The sequence below is a fragment of the Polypterus senegalus genome, chromosome 4 (assembly GCF_016835505.1).
Source record: "Polypterus senegalus isolate Bchr_013 chromosome 4, ASM1683550v1, whole genome shotgun sequence".
In the NCBI taxonomy this organism is placed as follows: Eukaryota; Metazoa; Chordata; class Cladistia; order Polypteriformes; family Polypteridae; genus Polypterus; species Polypterus senegalus.
The window spans coordinates 124,868,194-124,892,868 of record NC_053157.1 but is presented as its reverse complement, the minus strand read 5'-3'; the positions used below and the strand labels follow the sequence as shown (position 1 = coordinate 124,892,868).

Below are 24,675 nucleotides of genomic sequence, written 5' to 3'. Positions count from 1 at the left end.
GGAGTGTGTCACACTGCTGCCCACAGCTTTTACTCCAGAGGGGCAATGTTGTGTCCATAGAAAGGGGAAAGAAAGATAAGCTGAAGGACTGCAGTGCAGCACACCACCCTGTAGAGTTTGGCTGGCAGTAGGGTTAGAGTGCAGACAGGACAAGCAGTAGTGATAAGTGTAAAGATTTGGTACGAAGTAGTGTCCTGTGTTCGGATTCAGCGGGTTGGAAAATGGATGGATGGATAGATGGATAGTGTTTTGTAGCTGGAAGTGTTTTCCAGCATAGTCTGTAAGTCATTTAGTATGTAAATAAAGATCGCTAGAAAAAAATGAAGAAAAATAACATCACCAGACTCCTTCCCTTTCATGCGGAGTGAGCTGTCAGCCCCGTTTTGTGATCGTTCAGGTTTTACGATGCCAACTTTGCCAATTACAATGACAACCCTGACTACTGCAATGCTGAAGTTGCATCAGAGGCAAAAATGAAAACTGAAGCTCCACAGCACTTGGAGTGTGCATATCCGCAATGTCATCTGCAGGAATCAAGAAATAGGAAAGGGCAGTTACAAGTTAACTGGGGGAGGGCTGCTTTCCATATGGGGAGTACACAGAATGTGCTATCAATTATCAGCATTGTGCAGCTGCAGAGAAAGCAAAAAAAAACATAATTGTTTTAGGAAGCAGTATTCCTTGCTTTATGCCCCCAAAAAACTTTCAAAGTCCCAAAAAACTTCACACACTGCTTGCAAAAAACAAATTTTAGTGTCAATTTTCTCAATTTATAGGCGTACAAAAAGTTATCTGTTTCGCTTAGTACTAAAAATCCTAGATGTTTTGTTACAGTCCATAGTCAAACAGATAAGGGGAAAAAACAGACGGTGATCAAAAACATAATGCAGGCATACAAAAAAAACGAGGTAAGTCTACTCAAAAATGGGTAAGACAAAAATCATAGCTCAAAAATAGGCAAAAAATAAAAAATTACCTTAACATGATAAGAGCTTGAAAGTTTTACTGAAGCAGGATGAACAATGCTAGAATGAAAAGTCTTTACCAAGCTTTCTTTCTTATTTGTCTTTTCCTTTCCATATTAGGACTGCTGCCTATTATCACATTGCTGAGTTCAAGACTGATTTAGCCATTTAATTCCACTTTAGTGTCTGACGTATCTACAAACTTATATTAAAACAGGCTGATATTGGAATCAAAAGGCCAGTTGTTCATTGCACACTCAAATACTAAATCGACATTTAATATGCCTTTTTTTTTTTTTTTAACTTGCTTAGTCTAGACTAGGGTTGGCAGGGGCTGGAGCATATACCAGCTACCATAGGGTGCAATGCAGGAGCAAACTCTGGACAGGGTGCCAGCCTAAATGGTGCAAGAAAATAAAGATAAACTAAATATATATGTCTAATCTCTTCGATAAGTTATAAGCTATCCAAAAGTCCAGTTTCTGGTCATGGTTATCCAGAGTCTATTCAGAAAGCAATGGGTGTAATGCAGCAGCCAATCATGGTTGGGCACAGTCCATCTCAAGACACAGCTTCAAGTCAAGTATACTAATAGGAGTTTCATTTGGAGACACCTATCAACCTGACACACTCATGCAGAAGTAAAAAAAGCAAGTAGAGAAAAGGAGAAGGAGAACATGCAAAAATCCACACAGCAGTGACCAGGCCAGGACTTGAGACAGCAGTGCAAACCACACATAGACAAAATGTGAAAATGAGTTCTGAAAATTCTGTTTATTTCTGACATAGACTACAATGAATCAATAGCGTGGGTCAGCATGAGCACCAGTGTACACAAATAATAACAAGCAAAAAGAGGATGTGGGTTTTTGCCTCCAACACACTGCATTTTACCAAACAAGGCCTTCTGTTTAAACATTATTGTAGTTGAAACCTTTACACCTACAAACCAATGCATTTATTGTCATAGACAATGATAAAAATAGCTCGCCAAAAAAAAAAAAAAATCATTATTTTTTCCTTTAGCTGAGTGTGTATGTGTATTTTATTCAGCGTTTTTGTGTTTGGGTGTTTCTTGGCTTTAGTTCTGCTCCGGATGCTTACTGATATGTAATAAACCAAATGCTTCTTTCTGCTTAAGAGAAAGAGAGAACATAGAGCAGACCGGGACTAGCAATAAACTTGGGGATTCCTTGATTTATATTGTAAGAGATCTCTGTTAAAAAAAAATCCTTAACCCTTTTGGCCTTGACATCCTATTACTAGTAAATAAATATACAGCTGTTTTTGTAAAGCACAGGTACGTTCAGCCATTGGAACCAGGTATGCTACTATAAGTGCAGAATGGAGAGACTGGCATACAGTCCGCAAAACACAGAAGTGAAAATGGATGCTTCCGGACTGTGCACACCACTTTCAATTTTATTTCCTCAAGAAGATTCAAGTATTTGGCAGCTATTGTATAATAATAGTGATATTATTTTCATTTTTGAGCTTCCTGGACACACCAAAGGTAGAATATCTCACAAAATAATTTTTCCAGAAAAACAGGAAATCCAGGGCCAAAGGGGTTAACATTGAACATCTGACATGCTGTGTTATATGAAGATAGTTGTATTACTCAACCATAGTCAATGTGACCAACGTGCCATGTCGTAATTTACTATCAAATACATTTAATGCAACTTACAGACCGGGCTACTGGATACATAGTATAAGGCAAATATGGGTAGTGTAGATGTCCACCACAGGTCACACAAAAAACACTCACTCAACTCACTCCAGGCCAACTTAGATTGTCCTCTTCACTAACCTAATCTTACTGGAGGTCAACGAGAGAACATGCCAACTACACACAGACTGGCATACTCTTGCTTGAACTCATGTTATTGATAGTCATGAACCAAGATAGACTAGAGCAAATGAGGACACTGTACAGTTTTTGCGCCACGCTTCTTGTTCTAAGGGCTTTTTATTTCCAAAACTGTGTCCAAAAAGTGCAGTGTTTTTTTTCAATAAATAAATAACACAGGATAAAAAAAGTGTTCATGTGGAGGTTTAAATCAGCAATAAATGATCCAAAAGACAGGTTAAAATCAAGCTTTAGTGTGTGTATCCTCAACCTCATCTTTTCTGCTCACTCACAAGGTATGCTCAGCCGTGAGAGGCAAGACACTGGCAAGCTCGGATTAGCCTACTCAGCTCATGTCCCCATTGCTATTCCTTGGTGTCTGAGGGATCACACCAGAGTGACTGGCCATTTCTGCTCCTACCTGATGCTTAGCTTAGCTTAGCTTAGCTTAGGGAGCAACCCTACACAAACAGTGCCACTGCCTCACCAAGGGTTTTCCCAACCACCAAGCCTCCTTTCCCTTTGCACCATTACAAATCGATCCTGACACCCCCGCTCTCATGTTCTCATTTTCTCTCTTTGCTCTTTTTTTTTTCTTTTCCTATTCTTGCTCATAGACCCCTTTTACACCAAGTGACTGAAGGTGTGCCAAACACCCCGCAGCGGCCAGATAACGGACAGCTGCACTGATCTATTGCATGCAGGTTAAACACAATTTGCAAATTCCCTCATGAAGAATATGTGTACACCTACACACACCTACTTTACACTCATGGAGTCTGCGCTGCCTCAGTGTTTTTAAAAACTTGCACTGCCATGGAACCCAACACAGTGACTGGACAAAGATTCAAACCCACTCTCCTGGAGAACTGAAGTCAGACCACTAACCAGCACTAATTAATACACCATCATGCGGCTCACTGAACACGTTTTTCTTGTCCGTGTTGTCTCACAACAACTGATATTATATTCACAACAAGAACCTTTCTATTTAAAATAGCTGATTGTCACAGAGTATTTAAATTCAGCTTAGGAGCACATACACATTTTGGTACTGTGGTCTGTTTTGCAAAGCAAACTGTACACTATATAAAAAGGTTAAAAAAAGAGGATTCTGTAAATCAAACAGTACAATCAAGTTGGAATACAATGTCCAACAAATCCCTGATAGGAAAAAGTGATAGCTAAAAAAAATCAGTGGCCTAGAACTGGAGTTGGGCAACGGAAAGTGAAAAAAAATGTGGTGAACTACTATCATAAGACACACTGAAACACAATTCCAATACTGAGTCCTTATTCACTCTGCAAAGTACCTTGAACCACTAAATTCACATTACATGTAGTTATTAATTCCAAGAAAACGAAAACTAGTCTCTGCAAACGTAAATAGTTAGAAGCAGACACGCATATGCATTTTCAAACATGTCAGCATGGTGACATTTAGTTTTTTGAGCTAGATTCTTTGTATGAAAATGTGCTATTGAAATAATTATTGTTGTTGGTGGTGGTGATAGCAATTTGAGAGGTATGGCTGCACTGTTTCTTACACAGTTTCTGCTTCCGTTCCCATGCTTGAGGAAAGCCCATGCAACAACACTCGACCTCTATTGACAACCTCCACAGAAAAGAAGTCCCAGACAAAAATTTGCCATCATCTGACCAACCAATCCATTTAATCTGTCCTCCTTCTCAGAACTGTGAACATGAATGTTTATCCTTCCTTAATTTAATGGCAAAACTGTTATGTTTTCAGCAATTTAACAGAGATTCCCAGCTGGAAAGTCAATTCTTTATCATACCTCACATTGTTATGGTCAAGGAGAGAATGCAAAGCTTTATGTATTTTTTACATGGTGACCCTGTTGTTACTGCTAGGTGTCCCATTCATCATTCACAATGCCTCTCTGCTTTTGTGAGCTGAGAAATTTGTTGTTTTTGGGTCTGACAGGATTCCAGAATTGTGGTAGCATCTAGCTGGGTTGTAACCATGAATTCTTTCACATCTGACTCATCTTCTTATTTGAAAAAGGACAGTTCGTAGTCGTCACTTGCTCTGATCCAGCAGGTGGCACTGGTTTACACAATGTAGCACAAAGGGAAAAAAAAAACACTGGGCCCCCCATGATCAAAATTTTAGGTTGCAAAGTAGTCTATCTTGTTCATATGGTTCTAGAGAAAACTGTAACTATTTTGGCCTAGATCGGTAAAAGGGTGTAAGACTGTATAGGGAACACACAGACAGACAGACGGATATTCTTTTTAATATATATATATAGCGTAATAGACGAAATGGGTTGGCTAGCATCCCTGCTGGTATGGAAGGTTTCTTACCTGGCCCCGGGAGGTCTTTTTAATGGAAAGATATGGGTGGACGGCAACTCCAACCAGGTTGCTTAGTGGTACCTTTCCTGGTCGGGAGGCTGCTTCTCAGGACTACCTGCTCCCTTAGTCTGTCAGATGGCAACATCCCTGGGCTTCAGAACCCATATGGACACCTACAGGTCATGCTGGGAACTGTACTGCTGTTGAGCAGCCCTGTTGGGTTTTTGCAGGTGCCATCGGGGGCTGCTATAGGTGATTTATGGCTTCCACTCTTGCAGACTTCCACCAGACCCTAAAGTGATCACAACAGACTATGCCCTGGCACTGGGACAATATTTAAACCCATGGTTGTGTTGGGTGTTATTGTGTCTGGGGTTTGGGGCTCGATGGCACCCCCCTGTTGGTTACAATACACACACACACACAATAAATAAAATAGCAATACACAAGGTTGCAGAGAGAGAAACAACCAAAACAAGCAAAAACATACTTTCCATCAAGGCCATAATAAGAGTACTAAAACTTAAAACAGCAGCACTGCCATTACAGTCCCCTTATCTTACTCAATATATGTCTTTAAGCAAATTTTAAACAAGTCATTGGCTACCACAGCCTTCCTCAGCAGCAGAAACTGAGGCAGTGGCACTGTGTGTGTAGGGTCACTCCCTAACACTGGACATGACTCTAAACCATCATAACCACCCACTCATGCACATGGTCATACTCTCAGAGGGCCCATTTAAATTACCAATTAGCCTTCAAACATTGTAGTAGAAAAAAAAGAGAAAAAGCCACAAAGATATGAAGAGACCATGCCAATTCCTTACCAACTTATATTTAAAAAAATTTATGTTACGCCAGGAAATTGTTATATATACATCTTTCTCTCATTTATTCATGTCCAAGTAAGAAGATTTTATAGCCAAATCTGTAAATTCTTCCAGGGCGAGGACTATACAAAACCAATTAACAATACGTTGTCCTACCAGTTCAAGTCCGCAATGCAATCCTGATCCATACCCACCCCAATGAAAGTTATCATTCACTTTGCCCCCACATGCACTCAGAAAGGTCATTATAAAAGAGTGTGCCCTCTGACAGCACTCCTTTTCCCAGTTCAGTTACCGGGAATCTCCCTTCCCTGTCTATCAGTGCAGTTGCAAATTACTTGCAGCCTTCTTGTGGATGCCAAGAACATTATCGTCATCCTTGCCAGCTCAAATGCTGACCTTCACTTTCTTGTGCACAGCTTCAAACAGTTCCAGAGATTCAATTTACTGCAGCCACAGCCTCTGCAATCAGCTGGGTATACCCACCACATAAAAAGAACTGGCAAAGTTCACTGCAAAATGGGGGCAACAAAAAAAAATCAATCATCTGAAATCAAGGTTGCATTAAAAAAATACTTTTGAAAATCAAAGAGAGACTTTCTGTGTACAATTTGTAAGACTAAGTATGTCTCATGAGAGATTTTAACATTATTATACATGACATCGATTGAAAAGGAACTCGCTGACTATATGGATTTCAAGGATTTAATAGGTGAGTTTGCTACAGTCAGGGAAAATAAAATTAGGAAAATAATCTACTGTAATGGGTACAAATAAGCCTTATATTTTGCAGAAATGATACTGACACTGACATTCTAATGTATTGACAGCATTTCATCATCTAATATGCGTCATGACTAAAAAGGTTAATATTCTTTGTAATAATACAAAAAAGGGATGATTTTCCATTATTTCTATTTTCTTTCATTTCTACATTTATATTTCTGCAAATTTATATAAAAATAAAGTTGAAACCTTCAAGCACTAATTTCTTGTACATTTTATTCCAAATTCTTTATCTCTCTCTCTCATATATATATAACTAGCAAAATACCCGCGCTTTGCAGCGGAGAAGTAGTGTGTTAAAGAAGTTATGAAAAAGAAAAGGAAACATTTTAAAAATAACGTAACATGATTGTCAATGTAATTGTTTTGTCACTGTTATGAGTGTTGCTGTCATCAAGGATGTGAGTATAATTATTTCTTTCAATCAGGTTCGTATTTGGAGGATGTGTTGTGTTCAAGTTATATTCCGTGTTTGTCAACTGCTGTAAAGATAACAAGTTTCATTCATCGAAGTGTTCACTACCCAAATCGGCACTCATGAATGAATCTAAGATGTTTAACAGGCATTCCCAGTATTAAGTTGTGGATTTGCCTGCGAATATTCAGCGGAAGCGTGTCTATGAACTTAATTTAAATTTAAGATTTACACCTTGCTTTCCTAATGATATGTCTACAAAGGCTTGTTCAGATTCAGAGGGTTGTTCCTTTCTTACTGCACCAATAAACAGCTCGTCCTCCTGTTTATCTGAGACATCACACACTGCATGCACGGGTTTACCTTTCCCAGTCTTGCAAAGGCAGTCCACGTGAGCCACTCGGAGTACATGCATCGAAGCTTCTCAGTTGTGCTTGTGCTATCTCGTGTGATCTCGCGATGTCCACGGCTTTATTTAATGTTAGCTCAGACTCGGCACTTAAAAGTTTCTCTCGCACATGTCCTCTCATTAAACTTGTATCTCACGAATATCGTATTCATCGTAGGAATGACAAACGCTAGTGACAGCCTGTCTATGAACTTAATTTAAAGTTTAGGTTTACACAGTGCTTTTTTTCCGCAGTAGCTGCACTTATGAATATGCTTGTATGCGTCACATGCTTCATATTCTTTTGCTGCCTTCTCAATTGTGTAATGCGTTTTTTTTTAATAACAGGCATTACCGGTATTAAGTTGTGGATTTGCCTGTGAATATTAAACGGCAGTGTGTCTATGAACGTAAGCTTTACACCTTGCTTTCCTATTGATACGTGTACAAAGGCTAGTTCAGCGTCAGAGGGGTTCCGCAATAGCTGCACTTATGAATATGCTAAGCACAGTCCTTCTCCCGCGAATATGTAGCAGCAGCGTGTCTCCCTCACCATCTCATCTTTGTTTGCATAAGCACAGTACTTTACCCTGCGAATATTTAGCGGCAGCGTGTCTATGAATGTAATTTAAACTTAAGCTTTACAACTTGATTTCCTATTGATATGTGTACAAAGGCTTGTTCAGTGTCAGAGGGTTTCCGCAGTAGCTGCACTTATGAATATGCTAAGCACAGTTCTTCACCCGCGAATATGTAGCGGCAGCGTGTCTACCTCACCATCTCATCTTCGTTTGCATAAGCACAGTCCTTCACCCACGAATATTTACCTTATATGGGCAGGCACTCAATTACGTGGGAAGCGTGATGATGCGGGACGCAACTCTGCCTCACACGGTGACTGAGCTGCAGGCTATGGCCGTATATATGGATGAAAGTAAGTTCCAGTTATGACCGTTACGCGTAGAATTTTGAAATGAAACCTGCCTAACTTTTGTAAGTAAGCTGTAAGGAATGAGCCTGCCAAATTTCAGCCTTCCACCTACACGGGAAATTGGAGAATTAGTGATGAGTCAGTGAGTGAGTTCTATTAGTATAGATTAACTGAAAACGTCGAACAAGACAATTCTTGGCATTTATGCTTCTCGGCTGCAGGGCCAAATTAAACACATGGGTTCAGATTGAGGGTCTGACAGGAGCTCCATTCAGCGGGTTGCTCAGGAAGATGCCTCTTTCTGGGCAGCGAGGTTTCTTATAGCTGGGGAACCAGGAGGGGCAGGGCTAAGTGCCCTAACTGGGCGGTTTATCACTGCTGTATGGAGAGAAGGATAAGAGAATGTTAGCAACACTGCCCCCTCTCCTCCCAGCAGGTTATACCTCTATCAAGACTGTGAGGAGATTCTCCAACACGCAAAGCCTCAAACGTGCCACAGAGGCTGGTTCGGTTACATCACAGGGTGCAGTTTCAATTCCCACAAGGGGAAGCAAGGAAGTGCATACACCGAATGAGCCCCAGAAAGGGCAAAACACGTGTTGTGTATTTTTTGCATTATTTGGTATGTACTATATCATGTCTATGATCTGTTTCTTGCAATTAAGAGGGCTATAGCTATATGGTAACTATAGCTATATGGTAGCTATATAGGAAGGCCCAAATGGTAAGCAAGACTCCTCTTCTTCTTCTTCTTCTTTCGGCTGCTCCCTTTAGGTGTCGCCACAGCGGATCATTTTCTTCCACATCTTTCTGTCCTCTGCATTTTGTTCTGTTACACCCATCACCTGCATGTCCTCTCTCACCACATCCATAAACCTTCTCTTAGGCCTTCCTCTTTTTCTCTTCCCTGGCAGCTCTATCCTTAGCGTCCTTCTCCCAATATACTCGGCACTTCTTCTCTGTACATGTCCAAACCAACGTAATCTCGCCTCTCTGACTATGTCTCCCAACTGTCCAACTTGAGCCGACCCTCTAATGTACTCATTTCTAATCCTATCCATCCTTGTCAAACCCAATGCATAACTTAGCATCTTTAACTCTGCTACCTCCAGCTCTGCCTCCTGCTTTCTGGTCAGTGCCACGATCTCCAACTTATATAGCATAGCTGGTCTCACTACCGTCTTGTAGGCCTTCCCTTTCACTCTTGCTGATATCTGTCTGTCACAAATCACTCCTGACACTCTTCTCTTCTCCACCCATTCCACCCTGCCTGCACTCTCTTTTTCACCTCTCTTCCACAATCCCCATTACTCTGTACTGTTGATCCCAAGTGTTTCAACTTATCCACCTTAGCCAACTGTACTCCCTGCATCCTCACCATTCCAATGACCTCCCTCTCATTTACTCACATGTATTGTCTTGTTCCTACTGACCTTCATTCCTCTCCTCTGTATTTTTTTTATTAATTTTATTGTAATCATTCCATACAAATCAATCAATTTTTACAAAAAGTAGGATTTAGAACAAGTCAACCCCCACCCCTGAGAGAGAGAGCATAGCCAATGGGGTAAAACTTAAGGCTTGTAAACATACCTAAATTGATGAGTTTGATAAGCAATAGAGATGAATGGAGAAGAAAAAGAAATGTGGAAATAATTGCTTCCTCGGTGATTTAAGAGCTTATTCTAAAATATTATTGATTAGATCCTGCCATGTTTTGAAAAAAAATCTGTACAGATCCTCTAATTGAGCATTTGATTTTTTCCAATTTCAGATAGTATAAAACATCGGTTTCCCACTGACTTAAAAAAAGGAGAGTTAGAATTCTTCCAGTTTAACAAAATAAGTGTAAAAAGTGTAGTGAATGCAATCACAGTTTGTTTGTCCTTCTCCACTTTAAACCCATCTGGAAGAACCCCAAACACAGCTGTTAATGGGTTAGGAGGGATTGTGACACCAAGGCAAGGTAATTAAAAATTTTGGTCCGCAGGCGGATCCTGCCCTGGAAACATCTTGGAGAGTTTTAGGCTCGATATATAATTTTGAGTTGAATAATTGTATGCTTTGCGCATATGGAGCTCGAATGAATTCTCTGCATTGCTATTTTCCACTCTTTTCTGATATATTGATTAAGAGATCTTTTTCCCAGTGTCCTCTTGGATCTTGAAAAGGGACATACTGTAAAATAATTTTATATATTGCAGAGATGGTGTCTAAGTCCTTGAAATTGAGCAATATTTTTTCCAGCATGGAGGAGGGTGCAAGATGAGGAAAATTTGGACAGGCTCTATTTAACAAAGTTCCTAATTTGAAGATAGTGAAAGAAATGTGTAGCTGGAAAGTTAAATTTGTAATGTAATTGATCATAGGATGCAAAGATGTTTTCTATATAAAGATCTCTAAGCAAGTTAATCACAATTTTTTTCCAGATACTAAAATCTAATCTAATTAATTCTGAGACCAGAGATCTTTTGAAATTCTGTAAGTGCTGTTAAGACTGCAGGCACAGAATTTTGTGGGTCTGATATATACAGTACCATATCATCTGCATAGAGAGAAATTTTCTGTCCCAGTCCTTCTCTGATAATCCCCTTTATCTGATCAGCATTTCGACAGTGAACCACCAGTGGTTCAATAACGATTGCAAATAACAGTGGTGACAAGGGGCATCCCTGTCTGGTACCTCGTTCTAGTTTAAAGTAGTCTGAACAAATGTTGCTGATACAAACTGAAGCTTCTGGATTGGTATACAGTAGTTTGATCCATACATAAATGTTTAGGCCAAACCCAAATTTCTCTAATGCAGTGAAAAGGTATTTCCATTCAATCATGCCAAATGTTTTTTCTGCATCCAATGATAGTAATATTTCTGAGGTGTTTGACTTTGTTGGTGAGTATTTACATTAAAAAGGCGTTGAAGATTTGAAGATAAGTGCTGACCCTTGATAAATCCATTTGATCTTGTGATATTATCGAAGGGATTACTTTCTCCATCCTTCTAGCTATGATTTTTGAGAGTATCTTAACGTCATTATTCAGAAGTGAAATTGGTCTGTATGATGCACATTGTAATAAGTCCTTATTTTGTTTAGGAAAGATTGCGATTAATGCTTGGTGAAAAGTTTGAGGAAGAGTTTGATTGTCTCTGGCTTCTGTAAATGTTGTTAATAGGATGGGAGCTAGCTGAGCTGAGAATTTCTTATAAAATTCTGCAGGGTAGCCATTAGGGCCTGCTGCTTTCCCGCATTGAAGTGACTTTATAGCATCTAGTAATTCTGATAGCACCAGAGGTTTATCCTGTTCCTCCGCACTGAGTATCTATTTGTGGTATCTGTAATGTATCCAGTAATGTATTAGATTGTGTGCTGTCTTCTTTAACCTCAGTAGAATATAAGGATTTATAGTAGTCTCTAAATGTGTGCATTATATTTTTATGGTCAATGATTTTGTCTCCGTTCGTGCTGGTGATTACTAGGATTGCGTTGCGAAATTCTTGCTTGTGGATTTGTTGAGCTGAAAGCTTATTGGCTTTCTCTCCATGTTCATAGTAATGATGTCTGGATTTATAAATTAGTTGTTCAGTTTCTTTAGTTGTCAAGAGGCTGAGTTCTGAATGCAGAGCCTGCCTTTTCCTATGTAGAGCCTCACTTGGTAGCCTGGTATGTTCTTCATCTATTCTAGTAATTTCGCTTTTTAGCTCTGATACTTTCTTGGTTTCTAATTTATTTCCGTGGGAAAGATATGAAATAATCTTTCCTCTTAAGAAGGCCTAAAGAGTTTCCCAGAGTATTCCTGCAGAAATCTCTGGATTCCTCTCCTCTCTAGAGCATATCTCCTTAACCTGCTCCCTACTATCGCTACAGATCACAATGTCATCAGCAAGACATGGTGTGTTTTATTTTAATTTAACTAGGGGGCTTCGCTCGCCCAATAAACCCTAAAGCTACCCCCCCACAATACGCAACAACCACTTCACGTCTCTGCCGCTTGCGTTGTGAAGAGGGGGACTGAACACACTCCAAGGAGACGTCATCACACCTCTGACACACCCTCTAAAATGGTGATAAAATGGGAAAGACATACAGTTTTTTTTTTACATCCTTTTTGCTCAATCAGCTGCTGGCTTGCTGCTGCAAGGCCGCATGATCTGCTTTTCATGTGGCACACTTCTGTCATATCACCTATGTCCATATATTCTATCACTTTTCGCTTTTACCTTTTCATCAATATCACATTGAATTTTGATTCCGTGTTTGGAATTACATCGTGACAACGCAATGTATAACTGCCCAGGAGTGAAAATCATTTCTTTCTCGCCTGCGCCACCACCACCTACTCAAAGCTTCATGATGCTCTAACAATGATGGACGGATTAAAAGGCAGAAGTCTACGTGACCATCATCATCATCATCATCAAGCCCTTCCGTGAGAATCCTAAATCCAAAGAGGACAGTTTCATTTATGTTAGGTAGAATGCCCAGAGGGGACTGGGCGGTCTCATGGTCTGGAATCCCTGCAGATTTTATTTTTTCTCCAGCTGTCTGGAGTTTTTGTTTTTTCTGTCCCCCCTGGCCATTGAACCTTACTCTTATTCGATGTTAATGCTGATTTATTTTGTTTTATAATTGTGTCTTTCATTTTTCTATTCTTTAATATGTAAAGCACTTTGAGCTACTGTTTGTATGAAAATGTGCTATATAAATAAATGTTGTTGTTGTTGTTGTTGCTACAAGAAGTGTGTCTTACATAACCAGGCAGGACTTTTCCACGTCTCTTTGCATGAGCTCTTGTCTCACAAGGCTTCTGGACCTGGGAGTGGTTACAGCACTTGGCATGAAGACTTATCTTGCAGGATGTGAAAGTGTCTCTTGAGACAATCACGTCTCATCTCCTTCCAAGATTTTTTTTAATAATAAAAGAGATTTAAACATCATTTTACTTCCAGTCATCATCTCTGCCTGGTGCATTTTTTAACCATTATTTTTTTATTCAGTTGAGATCTTGTTAATGCCATGTATTTTTCTAAAAAGTACTTTGTGACACTTTATAACTTTTTTCTATTAAGTAATATTTTTGTGTATTGTTTTGCAAAATTCTGACATAAACTTTGTATTAATGACTATACAAACAATATATAATAGTGACCAACTGGTGAACAGAAACATGTGGCCTCATCATAGTTTAATTTCTAATAACAAAGGACAACTTATCTTCCAAAATAAACAAGAATTGAATTTGATAATGCTGCGTCTGTGAGACACTATGCCAAGATGCCAGACACTTTAAAAACAATACTGAGAAACGAAATGCATGGAATAACCTAAACGTATAGTAATATTTAAATAAAAAAAACACCAATACAGTAATTGCAAAAAAAAAAAAGGGCAGAAGTTGTTACCTATTATTGAGGAGTGATTAAATGTGGTTAATATGTTACAAATCAATGCTAGACATTTATTTCACTTTTAGTACTTGGAGACCCCATTAAATGCCTGTAATGTTCCAAGAGTTCAGAATAACTGGAGGCACAGAAAGCTATGATGTGTTACTATTTCCATACTATATTCTACATTGTACACTTGCAGCACTACAAAACAAATATCTGATTAGGTCAAACATTTTTGTAATGATGCTCTTGACCAGGGGTGCTCAATCACAGTCCTGGAGAGCCACAACGGGTACAAGTTTTCATTCCAGCCAGTTTCCCCAATTAGAACTCAACTCTTGCCGATAATGAAACTTGCTATTTAACTCTAGGCCTTGTTAGTGTTTTCATTCGTCAAAGACATATTTTAGTTACATTGTTGATCAGAGGTCCTCAATTATAGTTTTGGAGGTCCACAGTGACTGCGGATTTTCACTTCAACCATTTTCTTCATTTGAACCCATTGATTTACTACTAAAGCAATACAGTTCGTGGGATTTTAGTTATCTGGCCTGTTATAATTCAGAACCCTTAATTGCCTATTTTAGTTTTTAGCAGCTGCATTTAAGTTTTAATTGTTGCCTGCTTAATTAACCAGACATTACTTAAAAATGAAATGCAGATAACCAATAAACCTGCAGCTCTCCAGATAAAGGGCTTCCTTTTAAACCTGTGCATGTGCACCGTGAAGTATCTCTGTTAAAATAAAATTAAATAATTGAGAGGGTAATAGGAAGGATTGTTAAGTTTAAATCTGTTCTGGTTCACAAAACATATTGATAATGTACTCAGAGAAGGAAACTCTATGGCACAATTAACATTTCCCTTGTATGAATGAGCATACTAACAAGCCAAATAGTTAAATACCAAGTTTCATTATCAGCAAGGACTGTCTTCTAATTAGGAAACTGGCTGGAAGGAAAAGCTGCAGCCACTGCGGCCCTCTAGGACCGTGATTGAGGACCCCTGCTCTTGACACACATACTACGGTAGGCACCAAATTTCTTAATTAAGGCCTTAAGTCAAAAGAGTCTGTGACTTAAGCAAGTGGAACACTGCACAATTCTAGTCAGAGAGTACATCAAACTATACAACTGCAGCTACTGGATCTTATTAACTTAAGTATATCAGATTACATAACTAGTAATCACAGAGTGTGACAAATCACACGATTCCATGATGAATTTTCTGCACAGTTTCAAAATTTCTGAAGTATCACAACCTCACCACATTCTGACAGCCAGTTAACATGCTTCCTGACAGTGCTGATGCCTGTATAAATGAGTTCTTCCACAATTTCAGCCATTTTGGGTTTTTTTTTCTATTCTATTGTCGTGAGCACTCATTGGATATTTGCTCTTATGCAGACACACAAGCCAAAACTGTCAACTTAAGACAAAACTGATTTTTGTCAGGGCGAGTTGCAGGGTGTGGGAAACAGAACACCTGGCGGCTACAGGAACATGCTGTGACTAACTCCAACTTTATGAAAATAAAGGCTTGGACTGAAAATCTATGAAAATGCCATGAAGTCTACCAGTAACGCCTAGAAGGAGTTCCGTTTTAGCAAATCAATTCCACCTGCAATTATGGCCAACATTATTTATGCCACTGTATTTTAGGTATATCAAGTGTAATATCTTCTGAAAAAGTGCTAAGTGAAATAGCTTGGATTTATATATATTCATTTGTTTTATTAAGAGCAGGGCAGGATTCAATACTAAAAATGAAAAATTAATGGTAGCCTTTTAAATAATTCAAACCAGATCCTATGAAGTCAGTAGACAGATTGGGAGAGCATGGGCGGGTCAAGAGGTCATGGAAAAGGGCTGGAAAGGGTGTGTGGTGCTCCAGATATCACTGCAAGAGGACTAAGGTTGAAGTGTCTTGCTATATGGTTGCGAAACATGGAAGCTATCCAGTGACAAGAGACGAAGACTGGACTCTTTTGGTACTGTGTCAATTCAGAGAATCCTTGGGTACCACTAGTTTGACATTTTGTTGAATGAGCGGTTGAGCACAGAGTCCTGAATGAGGCACATTACCTGCATTGTGAGGGACTGTCAGTTACGGCACTACAGTCCTCATTGCATTGTGTGAGGACTCGAGTGGTTGGAACAGGCCAGGTGGACGCCCACGTAACACCTGGCTGCGGCAGATAGATGGTCATTTCCGGGGGGTGGGACTAGACCGTGCATCTGCCTGGGGGGTTGCTAACCAGGATCCTGACCTGTTTTGTCACATGGTGGATGTGGCAACACACTGTACTAGTACATGCTCCCCAACCTGACCTGACCTGAACAATGTCAGTTGGCCAGTAAACTTAACATACAAAGAAACCCGACCTGACCCGAGTTTGATGAGAAGAATTTTTTGTTATTGCAGTGAAAATAGACTTCTGTGACATGTGACATGAATTACTCAATAAGTAGTCATTTTAATGTTTAAAAAAAGGCCACTTTCACTAAATGTTCCCTATTGACAATGATCGAGTTAAAAGAGCTGTTTGAGGTCATCAGAAAAACTATTATCACCAAATATAAAAATGCAAAAAGGTATATGGATTTATCCAGAAATAACGCCAATCCTGCTTTTTTCACAGTTTGCCATGTTATTAAGAAGTTTGCTGCTCAAATCGGTCCATCAAAAATCACTCCGGTCAACAGGGGAAGGAAGAAAATGAACGAAAGGTGTCTTTTGAGGATGGTGTAAACTGTTGAGAAAAAGCACAGTATAAAACACTTACAGAAATTTAAAAGCTAACCTACAACTACCTGGAGTGATGGTTTCAACCTGTACCATAGGTCACACATTAAACTAAACACTGAACTTTTCCCAAACATACCTAAAAAACCAAAATCCTTCTTGGAAAATAGCATGTGCAATGAGGTAAACAAAATAGAGTTCTCTGGCAGTGCAGAAAAGACATTTCTTTACAGGCTACAACATGAAGCTTATAAGGAAAACTACTTCCTGCCTACAGTTAAATGAGTTAGAGGTTATCATAATGTTGTGCGGCTGCTTTCCTGCCTCTGGTACTGGAGGCATTGAACATATTAAGGGAATCATTAAATCTGATGAATACCAGGGCATTTAAGAGCACAAAACAACATATTGGCTGAAGAGCAGGACAATCACCTGAAACAAACATCCAGAAGTACAAAGGAATGTTTGTAAAGGTAAAAATGAACTATGCTGAAGTGTCCAGCTATGAGTCCTGACATCAATACGATTGAAAAGCTTTAGAAAGAACACCTGCTGCTTTCCTTTGACTTTGGAGCTGGGAATGACGTCATACCCAAGTTGACTGCCTTCCAGTAAACGATGTGGAAAACCAATAGGGACACGTCCAGGAAAACTCCGTTGGAATAAATAATAGGCAATAGCAAAGCATTATGTGGTATTTTGTGCATCCAAAAACTGCAGCAACAGGTCCATAGATAGAACCTGGACAATGCTGTGTATGTGAATGAATTAATGACACAAATAGACAGAAGTGATAATAAACAGTATAATACTACAGCTTTCACTAATGTTTACTGTGTACATCTCCATTTTAAATTGTCATCTTAATCTGAAGTCAGACAAACTTGGATTTGACAGATCAGACCCAAGTTTCCGAGTTGGAAATCCAAATTGAGGGGGCACTCCAACTGAAAATTCAATTTTCCCCATTTCAAATGGAACAAAGCTCAAAAGCTGGAAGAAATTCCAGGTCAGGTCAGGTCACCAACTGAAGAGCTGGAGAAACTATTAGCAGAAATGTGCAAGAAGCTTATAAGCGGCTACAAGAAATGTTTGGAGGTGGTCATCCTTGCTATGGTTGTGCAATCAAACATTGGTGAAGGTTGCCTTTAATACTGTCCAGGTCTTATTTTCCCTTTTTTATCTGTGAGAAAAACACTACATGCAAGTTAAACATACATATTTTGTTGTATAACTTTGGACATGCTCAAAAGCTGGTACATTGATGCTCAAAAGTTGGTACATTTCCAATTACTTCTAAAGATATTGTACATGACATACTTAGAAAGCAATAGTGCAGATTGCATTGACCACAACTGTAATTCCCAATAGCATGAGGTGACATCTAAAATTAAATGTGATGTTTGTGTAAGGTTTAGGCTAAAATTGCAATGCCACATTATTTGCTCTTAATGAAGTCATAGAAAATAAAATATGACAAATCAATCTGGACCTTGAGGAACTCTAGCACTGAAGATGACATGCATTAGAATGTCATGTGTGGCAGATCCACCTATCCATTTAATCCTTTAGTCCTTTTAGTCCTTTAATCTAGTCGTATGCTTGTGTTTTGTCCGAGACTATAAAAGATGTAGTATAAGAAGTATAAAAGATTTCTTCAAAATCAAGTCTATTTATTAGTGATGTATTTTACTCCATAATTTGTATGACTGGTATGATGGCTCTCAGAGCAGGCACACTACATCATGACTTTGCACAACATCACTCACTGTAGTGTCTAATGTACTTTAATAAAAAAAAGGACTCTGTGGACCTTTAAAAGTCAAAAACAAAGACATTTTCAGTAATAAATACATTTGACAAGAGTTTGAGATGGATAAAGATTCATATTATTAATTCGAAAGGTATACCAAACACAGTAGTTAATGTGGTTACAGTGTTGAAGGGTAAACGCAAGGCTGCTAGATGACTCCATATGCTAGGAAATGTTGGCAGTGAGAAAGAAAAATAAGCAGAATTTAACACTGATGGCACTACTGCATCACAACTTCAAAAGAACAGCACTGAAATCCCAGCCCAGTCACCATCTGTGTGGATCATCTCTTCACAGGATCCTGGGCATTTGGATGAGGAGCCCATCCACAGTTGGTTCCTGCTTTGCACTTGACGATGGTCTGCCAAGACCTTACACCAATTTAAACAGGTTTGAAAATTGATGGTAAAGTTGATGGAAACAATAACAGAACTCTGGATAAACCCTGAAAGCTACAGAGCGAGTCCAAAGAAATTATCTACTTTTCCCTAGCAAGAACTATAAGCACATTCCATAAATTTTGTGAACCCAAATATTAATTTTATTCCTTTTAAAATGTTTAAATGAAAAAGACAGCACCAAAAATCCAAAATTGCACATTATATTTCTAAAGAGCATTGTGAGTACTCAGATTCTCTTTCTGACATCTAAGGGGTCATGCAATACATGGATACATAAACCCAGAGGCAAAGCACTCCTGTCATCAGGATTTTGTAAACCGATTTACTTTGTGTATCCCCACTACAAATGTGTGATCAACTATGACTATTCTACAGTTTAGCTACTGACATTTGTATATGAGAGAAGAATTAGTGATGAAAACATTCTATGACCTAGAAAAAATAATCTCAGCTAGCAAGTTTCCACCTGACCCAGAAGTGATTTCACTATGCAATGCTGTGGCACCAGAAGTACTCCCGGGTCTGGCATAAAAGAAGCTGGGTTTCCTGCATGAGTAGTCTGAGTCGCAAGGAGGTGGATGAGACAAAGTGAACGGAGTGGAAGGAGCAGGAAAATTTATTACTTCATTGTACAGCCTGAAAAGGAGGAAACTGGAACCCTATGCAGGTATTATGTGGAATAAACTCCTTATATTTGAACCCAGGAGGTTTGGGGTGCTGCTCTGGCCCCTGGTGAATACAGTACAATTAAATTCCTCATGAATGCATTTGAACTGATTAGTTGAGTTATGCCAAGGTATAAATAGCCCTGTTTAGTAGGATGCCATTATTTCTGGTCATAGAATTCCATAACATGGCAAGAATAGCTCAACATAGCAAATAGAAACAATAGGGCATAGTCACTTTAAGAAATAAAAGTCATTTGTTCCAGAAAATCTTAAGTTGCAGAAAGTGCAGTCTCAAAAACAACCAAGTGCTACACTGAAGCCAATGCTCAAGAGGACTACTACTGGAAGGACTGAACAAGAGTAATCTCTCCTGCAGAATGTATGTTTATTTGAATCACTTGGATCAGAAATCAGCAAACTGAACCTCAGAGTTAAAATAAATGCTTCATGGAGTTCAACAACAGACACATCTCAGAATCTACTGTTTAGAGAAGACTGCTTGAATAAGGTCTCCATGAAACATTAATGCAAACATAACTGAAGAAGACAAATAGCAACAGTCTTGCTTGGACCAAGAAGCAAAGTTGTATAAATAAGGCCAATGAGAATCTGTCTTATAGTGCAATAAACCCAGATCTGAGAGTTTGGATTCCAACTACAATATGTTCTTGACTCAAAAAGAAGGTGAAATAGATCCTATCTGTATGAGTGGTTCCCACCATGATACATGGAAGATGTTTTAGGGTGACACCAGTGATTTGTTCAGAGTAAAAGCATGGCTACCACAACTTTCTGCAGTAACATGCCATACAATCTGGCTTGCACATTTGGACGGTCACATTTTGTTTTAAACAGGACAATGACCTAAAACACACCACCAAGCAATGTAAGATCTCATATGGCAAAGGAGGAGAGTGATGGAGTGCTGCAGTAGATGACCTGGCTTCCACATTCAACTGAGCTAAACCTAAGGGCGACAGCTAGGGATGAACTGAACCAGAAAGTGAAGGAAAAGCAGCCACACAAGTGCTCAGGATATGTGGAAAGTGAATTGTTGGTGGCTACCATATGAAGCTGGCCGAGAGAAGAGTATGCAAAGCTGTCATCAAGGCTGAGGGTGGCTACTTTAAAAAATCTAAAATCTAAAGTAAATCAAAACTACGTTTTAACATTTTTCTTGGTCACCACATAACTATATACGTTACTTCATAATTTTGATTGTGATGTGTGGAATGCAACTTAGTGCCATTAAGAAAAGTTCAAACCCTAGAAGCTGCGACCCGTCATCATTCGAATAACCCAACATGACCACTAATTGATCTCAGTCGACTTAACTTATACCAGCCAAACAGACACCACATTGGCATTTAGGGTTTCCAACGCCAAACTGTCAGCCTCAAATGAAGGTGAAGCCATCCCTGTGGAAGGTCTGCCAGTGTTGCTACTGATAATGTGCGCTGTGATGTTTTGAATACGACCATTTAATTTGCAATGTAAACTGTGCAGGACTCCATTCCGAATATCATCAGGTCTAGACAAAACAATGACTCCCTGCGGCTTCTGCTTATTTGGTTTTAACCAAATGTGGGAAAGGCAAAGGGTACACAGCTTGCTTTAAGCAACACGCAGATTATCAGGCTTAAAAATACTAATTGATCCAATGTATAGAAAGAAATACTAAAGAATAAAAGAGACAGATTCTGCAACATCTATGCCGCCCGCTATTCGCGCTAACAGCACCGATCACACAGCATACATAAGAGTTCAAGGCAACCAGAGGAAAAAAAATTTGAAAAAAACTGGGATACGATTCTGGGAGGCACAAGGGTAAATGTACACCGCCGACTTGTTGCTGAAGGAATCAACATTCCCAGCGCCTGACTTTGGACTGAAATAGCGACGTACAAGACGCTTGCTCTTGGCGCATGGCATCCGCAGCGCCTTTTCTCGAAGCTTGTGCAATCCATTTGTGCGTGTGCCGGTATTTTGCAGCAATGCACAAATCTGCTAGTGCGCATTGTAAGAGCAACCCGAACCCCCCCCAAATCCGATGACAATCGGAACATTATGATGGCTCCCATTGTGATCAAAGACCAACAACGGAAGCATGAACCCGAAACCTCCAACGCCTGGCCTTTAGCACCAATGTTTCATCTCAAATACGGTTAATTTGGAGTACTGCACCGCACACAATAACAACAACAATAAACCGTTACCTGTAAGGATGGCTGAGCTGTCTGGAGCCACTCTTCTTGTCTGGTCATTAAAAAGCACATCAGATCCAAACACCGCAGAAACGAGGAGTCCGTATGTGAGCAAAGCTGCAGGTTGAATGACGTAAATCATCGTCGGAAATTCAGCCTTCGATTACCTTTTTATTTATTTTTGGATAAAAGTGTCAATAACAGAAAAAAACAAAGATACAGAATTGCCACGCGGTCTCCGTAATCCTGCGTCTCCAGAAGAAAAATCCACTCTCCGATCAATAAAAATGAAATGAAAAAAAGAAAGAAAAGCAATCCAGAAGCTCGCTTCTGTTATACATGAAAAATCGCCGTGTTTTCGGCGATCAGATTATACCTCAGGTAAGAGCAGAGCATATTGGTCGTGTATATAAAGCATTCAAGTCAGGCTAAGGAAGTTGGAAGGCAGTCAACACCGTTGTGCATACGCGAAGCGATAAAATTGAAAGTGCGCATTATTGTTTTTTTAAGACTTCCGAACTCAAGTCATCCAAGTGATCTTACTCCGGTGCCGTCTTGGGACAAGCATGCCTGCTTACTCCTTCCAGTCCAGCAGTGGATCCTCCAGGTTGGTTAGCATTAAATAGCTGTAATAATCCTATAATGAAGCACTATGCACGAAAAGAAACACTTCCGCACAGACCTGTATCCTTCAACTTGACGTACAAGTGCAAAACATCCTTATCGATTAAACGAGCAGTTTCTCACGGCAAGGCGAAATGAATAAAGTAAGAAAAGCCCCCCCAAAAAACGAGACGCGTCACCTCTGAGGAAATCCAAATGAACCGTGCCTTCGTGTCAACAAGTGTAGTATTCCCCCTTCCTACGACTTCATTAAGGCAAGATATGCATGGTATCTCCAGATATGAAGACCCCCCCAACTCCAGTGATGTCTGAGCATATCGAACTAGAGTTACAGGTCTTCCTCTTTATTTAAATACCCATACCGGATCCTCCTTTGAAGTGTACATTGGAAGTAATCAGTGATTTTCCACGCTCACACATCAGAGTCACCACAAAGAGAAAAAAAAAACTTTAAAAGCAATCTGATTCCAATCCTGTGGAGATTTGTAAAAGTTGAAATCGAGATGCGAGATCGCCAAGTAACCCATCCACGCACAGATTCCGCTGCGCAGCCTGATACAGCAGTGAAGGATCGGGGCGGAAGTCGATATGCAAATAAGCTGACATCAGCAGCAGGAATTGAATGTCCGGTCTGGGAAGAAGCCTTAGGACAGCACAATGAATTAGGAGTTGGAGTATATGCGTGCGTGCGCCCGTTACAGGAGCTGTGGCTCTTAATTACTTAAGAAGACGACACCAACCAACAAACACGTGTGGAGCTACAATATCAAGCCAGCAAAACAACCGGCCACTTCACCCCACCAGCGTCAAAGAGCCCCGTACGTACAGTAATCTCGTACAGTATGATTCTCCGGCTACACACACTGACTGCATTATAAAAGACAAGTTTCACCGCATTTGTCGGCATTCCTCATTGGTTTTGATGTTTCGACATGTCAAGCCGTGATTGGGTAAACGAAATGAAAAGGGGGAGTTTTAAAAATGCCCCGCGCGCGGCTTTTCAGCGTGTCATCGCTAAGTGCTACGCCACGCATTTCGTATCTGTGAAACCGTGGCAAGGTTCTTTTATAAAAATGCAGTCTTTCATGTTCTGTTTATCTTGTACGTGCGTCTTAAGGTCCTCATGTAAATCCCTGACCCGCTTAATGCCATTTGTCGGCCATTGCTTTAACTCGGCGAACCACTTCCGCTTTTTCGTAGCCATTGCTGCTGGTAGCTGCACATGACGGGCCCTGTGAGAACGGAAGTAGCGCGCTCGGCTGCGTAAAGCTGAGCTGCGCAAATGGAGCTGCAGGCTGCGCTATACTAGGATTGGATGTTTCCTCTCGCATTTCATTCGGAGTTATAGTTTACTGTTTCAGATTTAGCTTGCGAGAGGTCAGTTCAACTTGTAAATTTCATATTAAGTATTTTTCTCTTTTATACCTCCGACAGCTGCTCCTGTCAGCAAAACAGATCCTAGTCAGTACGAGCGATTAGAAAGATGGTGCGTGCCTACCTGGCTCTTGTGCCTGCCAGTACAAACAGCGGTGTGGCAGTCTGAACAAATCTATATTACACGTCCCAGTCACCTCTGTTACAAAATATTTAAAAAACAGAAATATATCTGTCTCTATGATGAAGCACATAAACAACAGAAAACTAATCCGACTTCCAATACAGTTACTAACTCACCCGAATGTTACACCACACATACATTTACTAACTTGTTAAAATAAAAAAGTGCTTATTTGCCACGATTACAGTATGTAGACAAACATTACAAAAAGGTTTTTCTTATTTAAATATTAACAGTATTTGTGTGCATTTTTGTACTTTTAAAAGTTTTAAAGTGTTAACGTAAATGAAACGTACTTCATATTGTAAATTTATATTGCGAATAATTTGGCATATGTAACATTGAAAAGTGATGTAACCATGTAGCAGTAGTACGACTGAGAATTTAAAAAATGCAGTTGCTTTCTTATGGCTTCATTTGCCCAAACCTAAATACGTGACTCCACCCATGATGAATAACTAATACAGTATATAAAAGACTAGCAAAATACTCGCGCTTCGCAGCGAAGTAGTGTGTTAAAGAAGTTATGAAAAAGAAAAGGAAACATTTTAAAAATAACGTAAGATGATTGTCAATGTAATTGCTTTGTCACTGTTATGAGTGTTGCTGTCATATATATATACACACACATATAAACATATATACATATACATATATACATATCTACACATACACATATCTATATCTATATCTATATATATATATACACACACATCTACATATATACACATATCAACATATACACTCACCTAAAGGATTATTAGGAACACCTGTTCAATTTCTCATT

At 39.5% G+C, this 24,675-nt stretch overlaps 1 protein-coding gene across 1 annotated transcript in view; it reads right to left on the bottom strand.

Moving 5' to 3' along the window:
* stim2b (stromal interaction molecule 2b) overlaps window positions 1-23,194 on the bottom strand; it is a 238,852-nt gene extending 215,658 nt beyond the window's left edge. The window contains exon 1 of the mRNA XM_039751262.1: window positions 21,719-23,194. Coding sequence (XP_039607196.1) covers window positions 21,719-21,848 — 130 coding nt within the window. The 5' untranslated portion in view covers window positions 21,849-23,194. The remainder of the gene's footprint in view (window positions 1-21,718) is intronic.
* Between the last annotated feature and the right edge of the window lie 1,481 nt (window positions 23,195-24,675).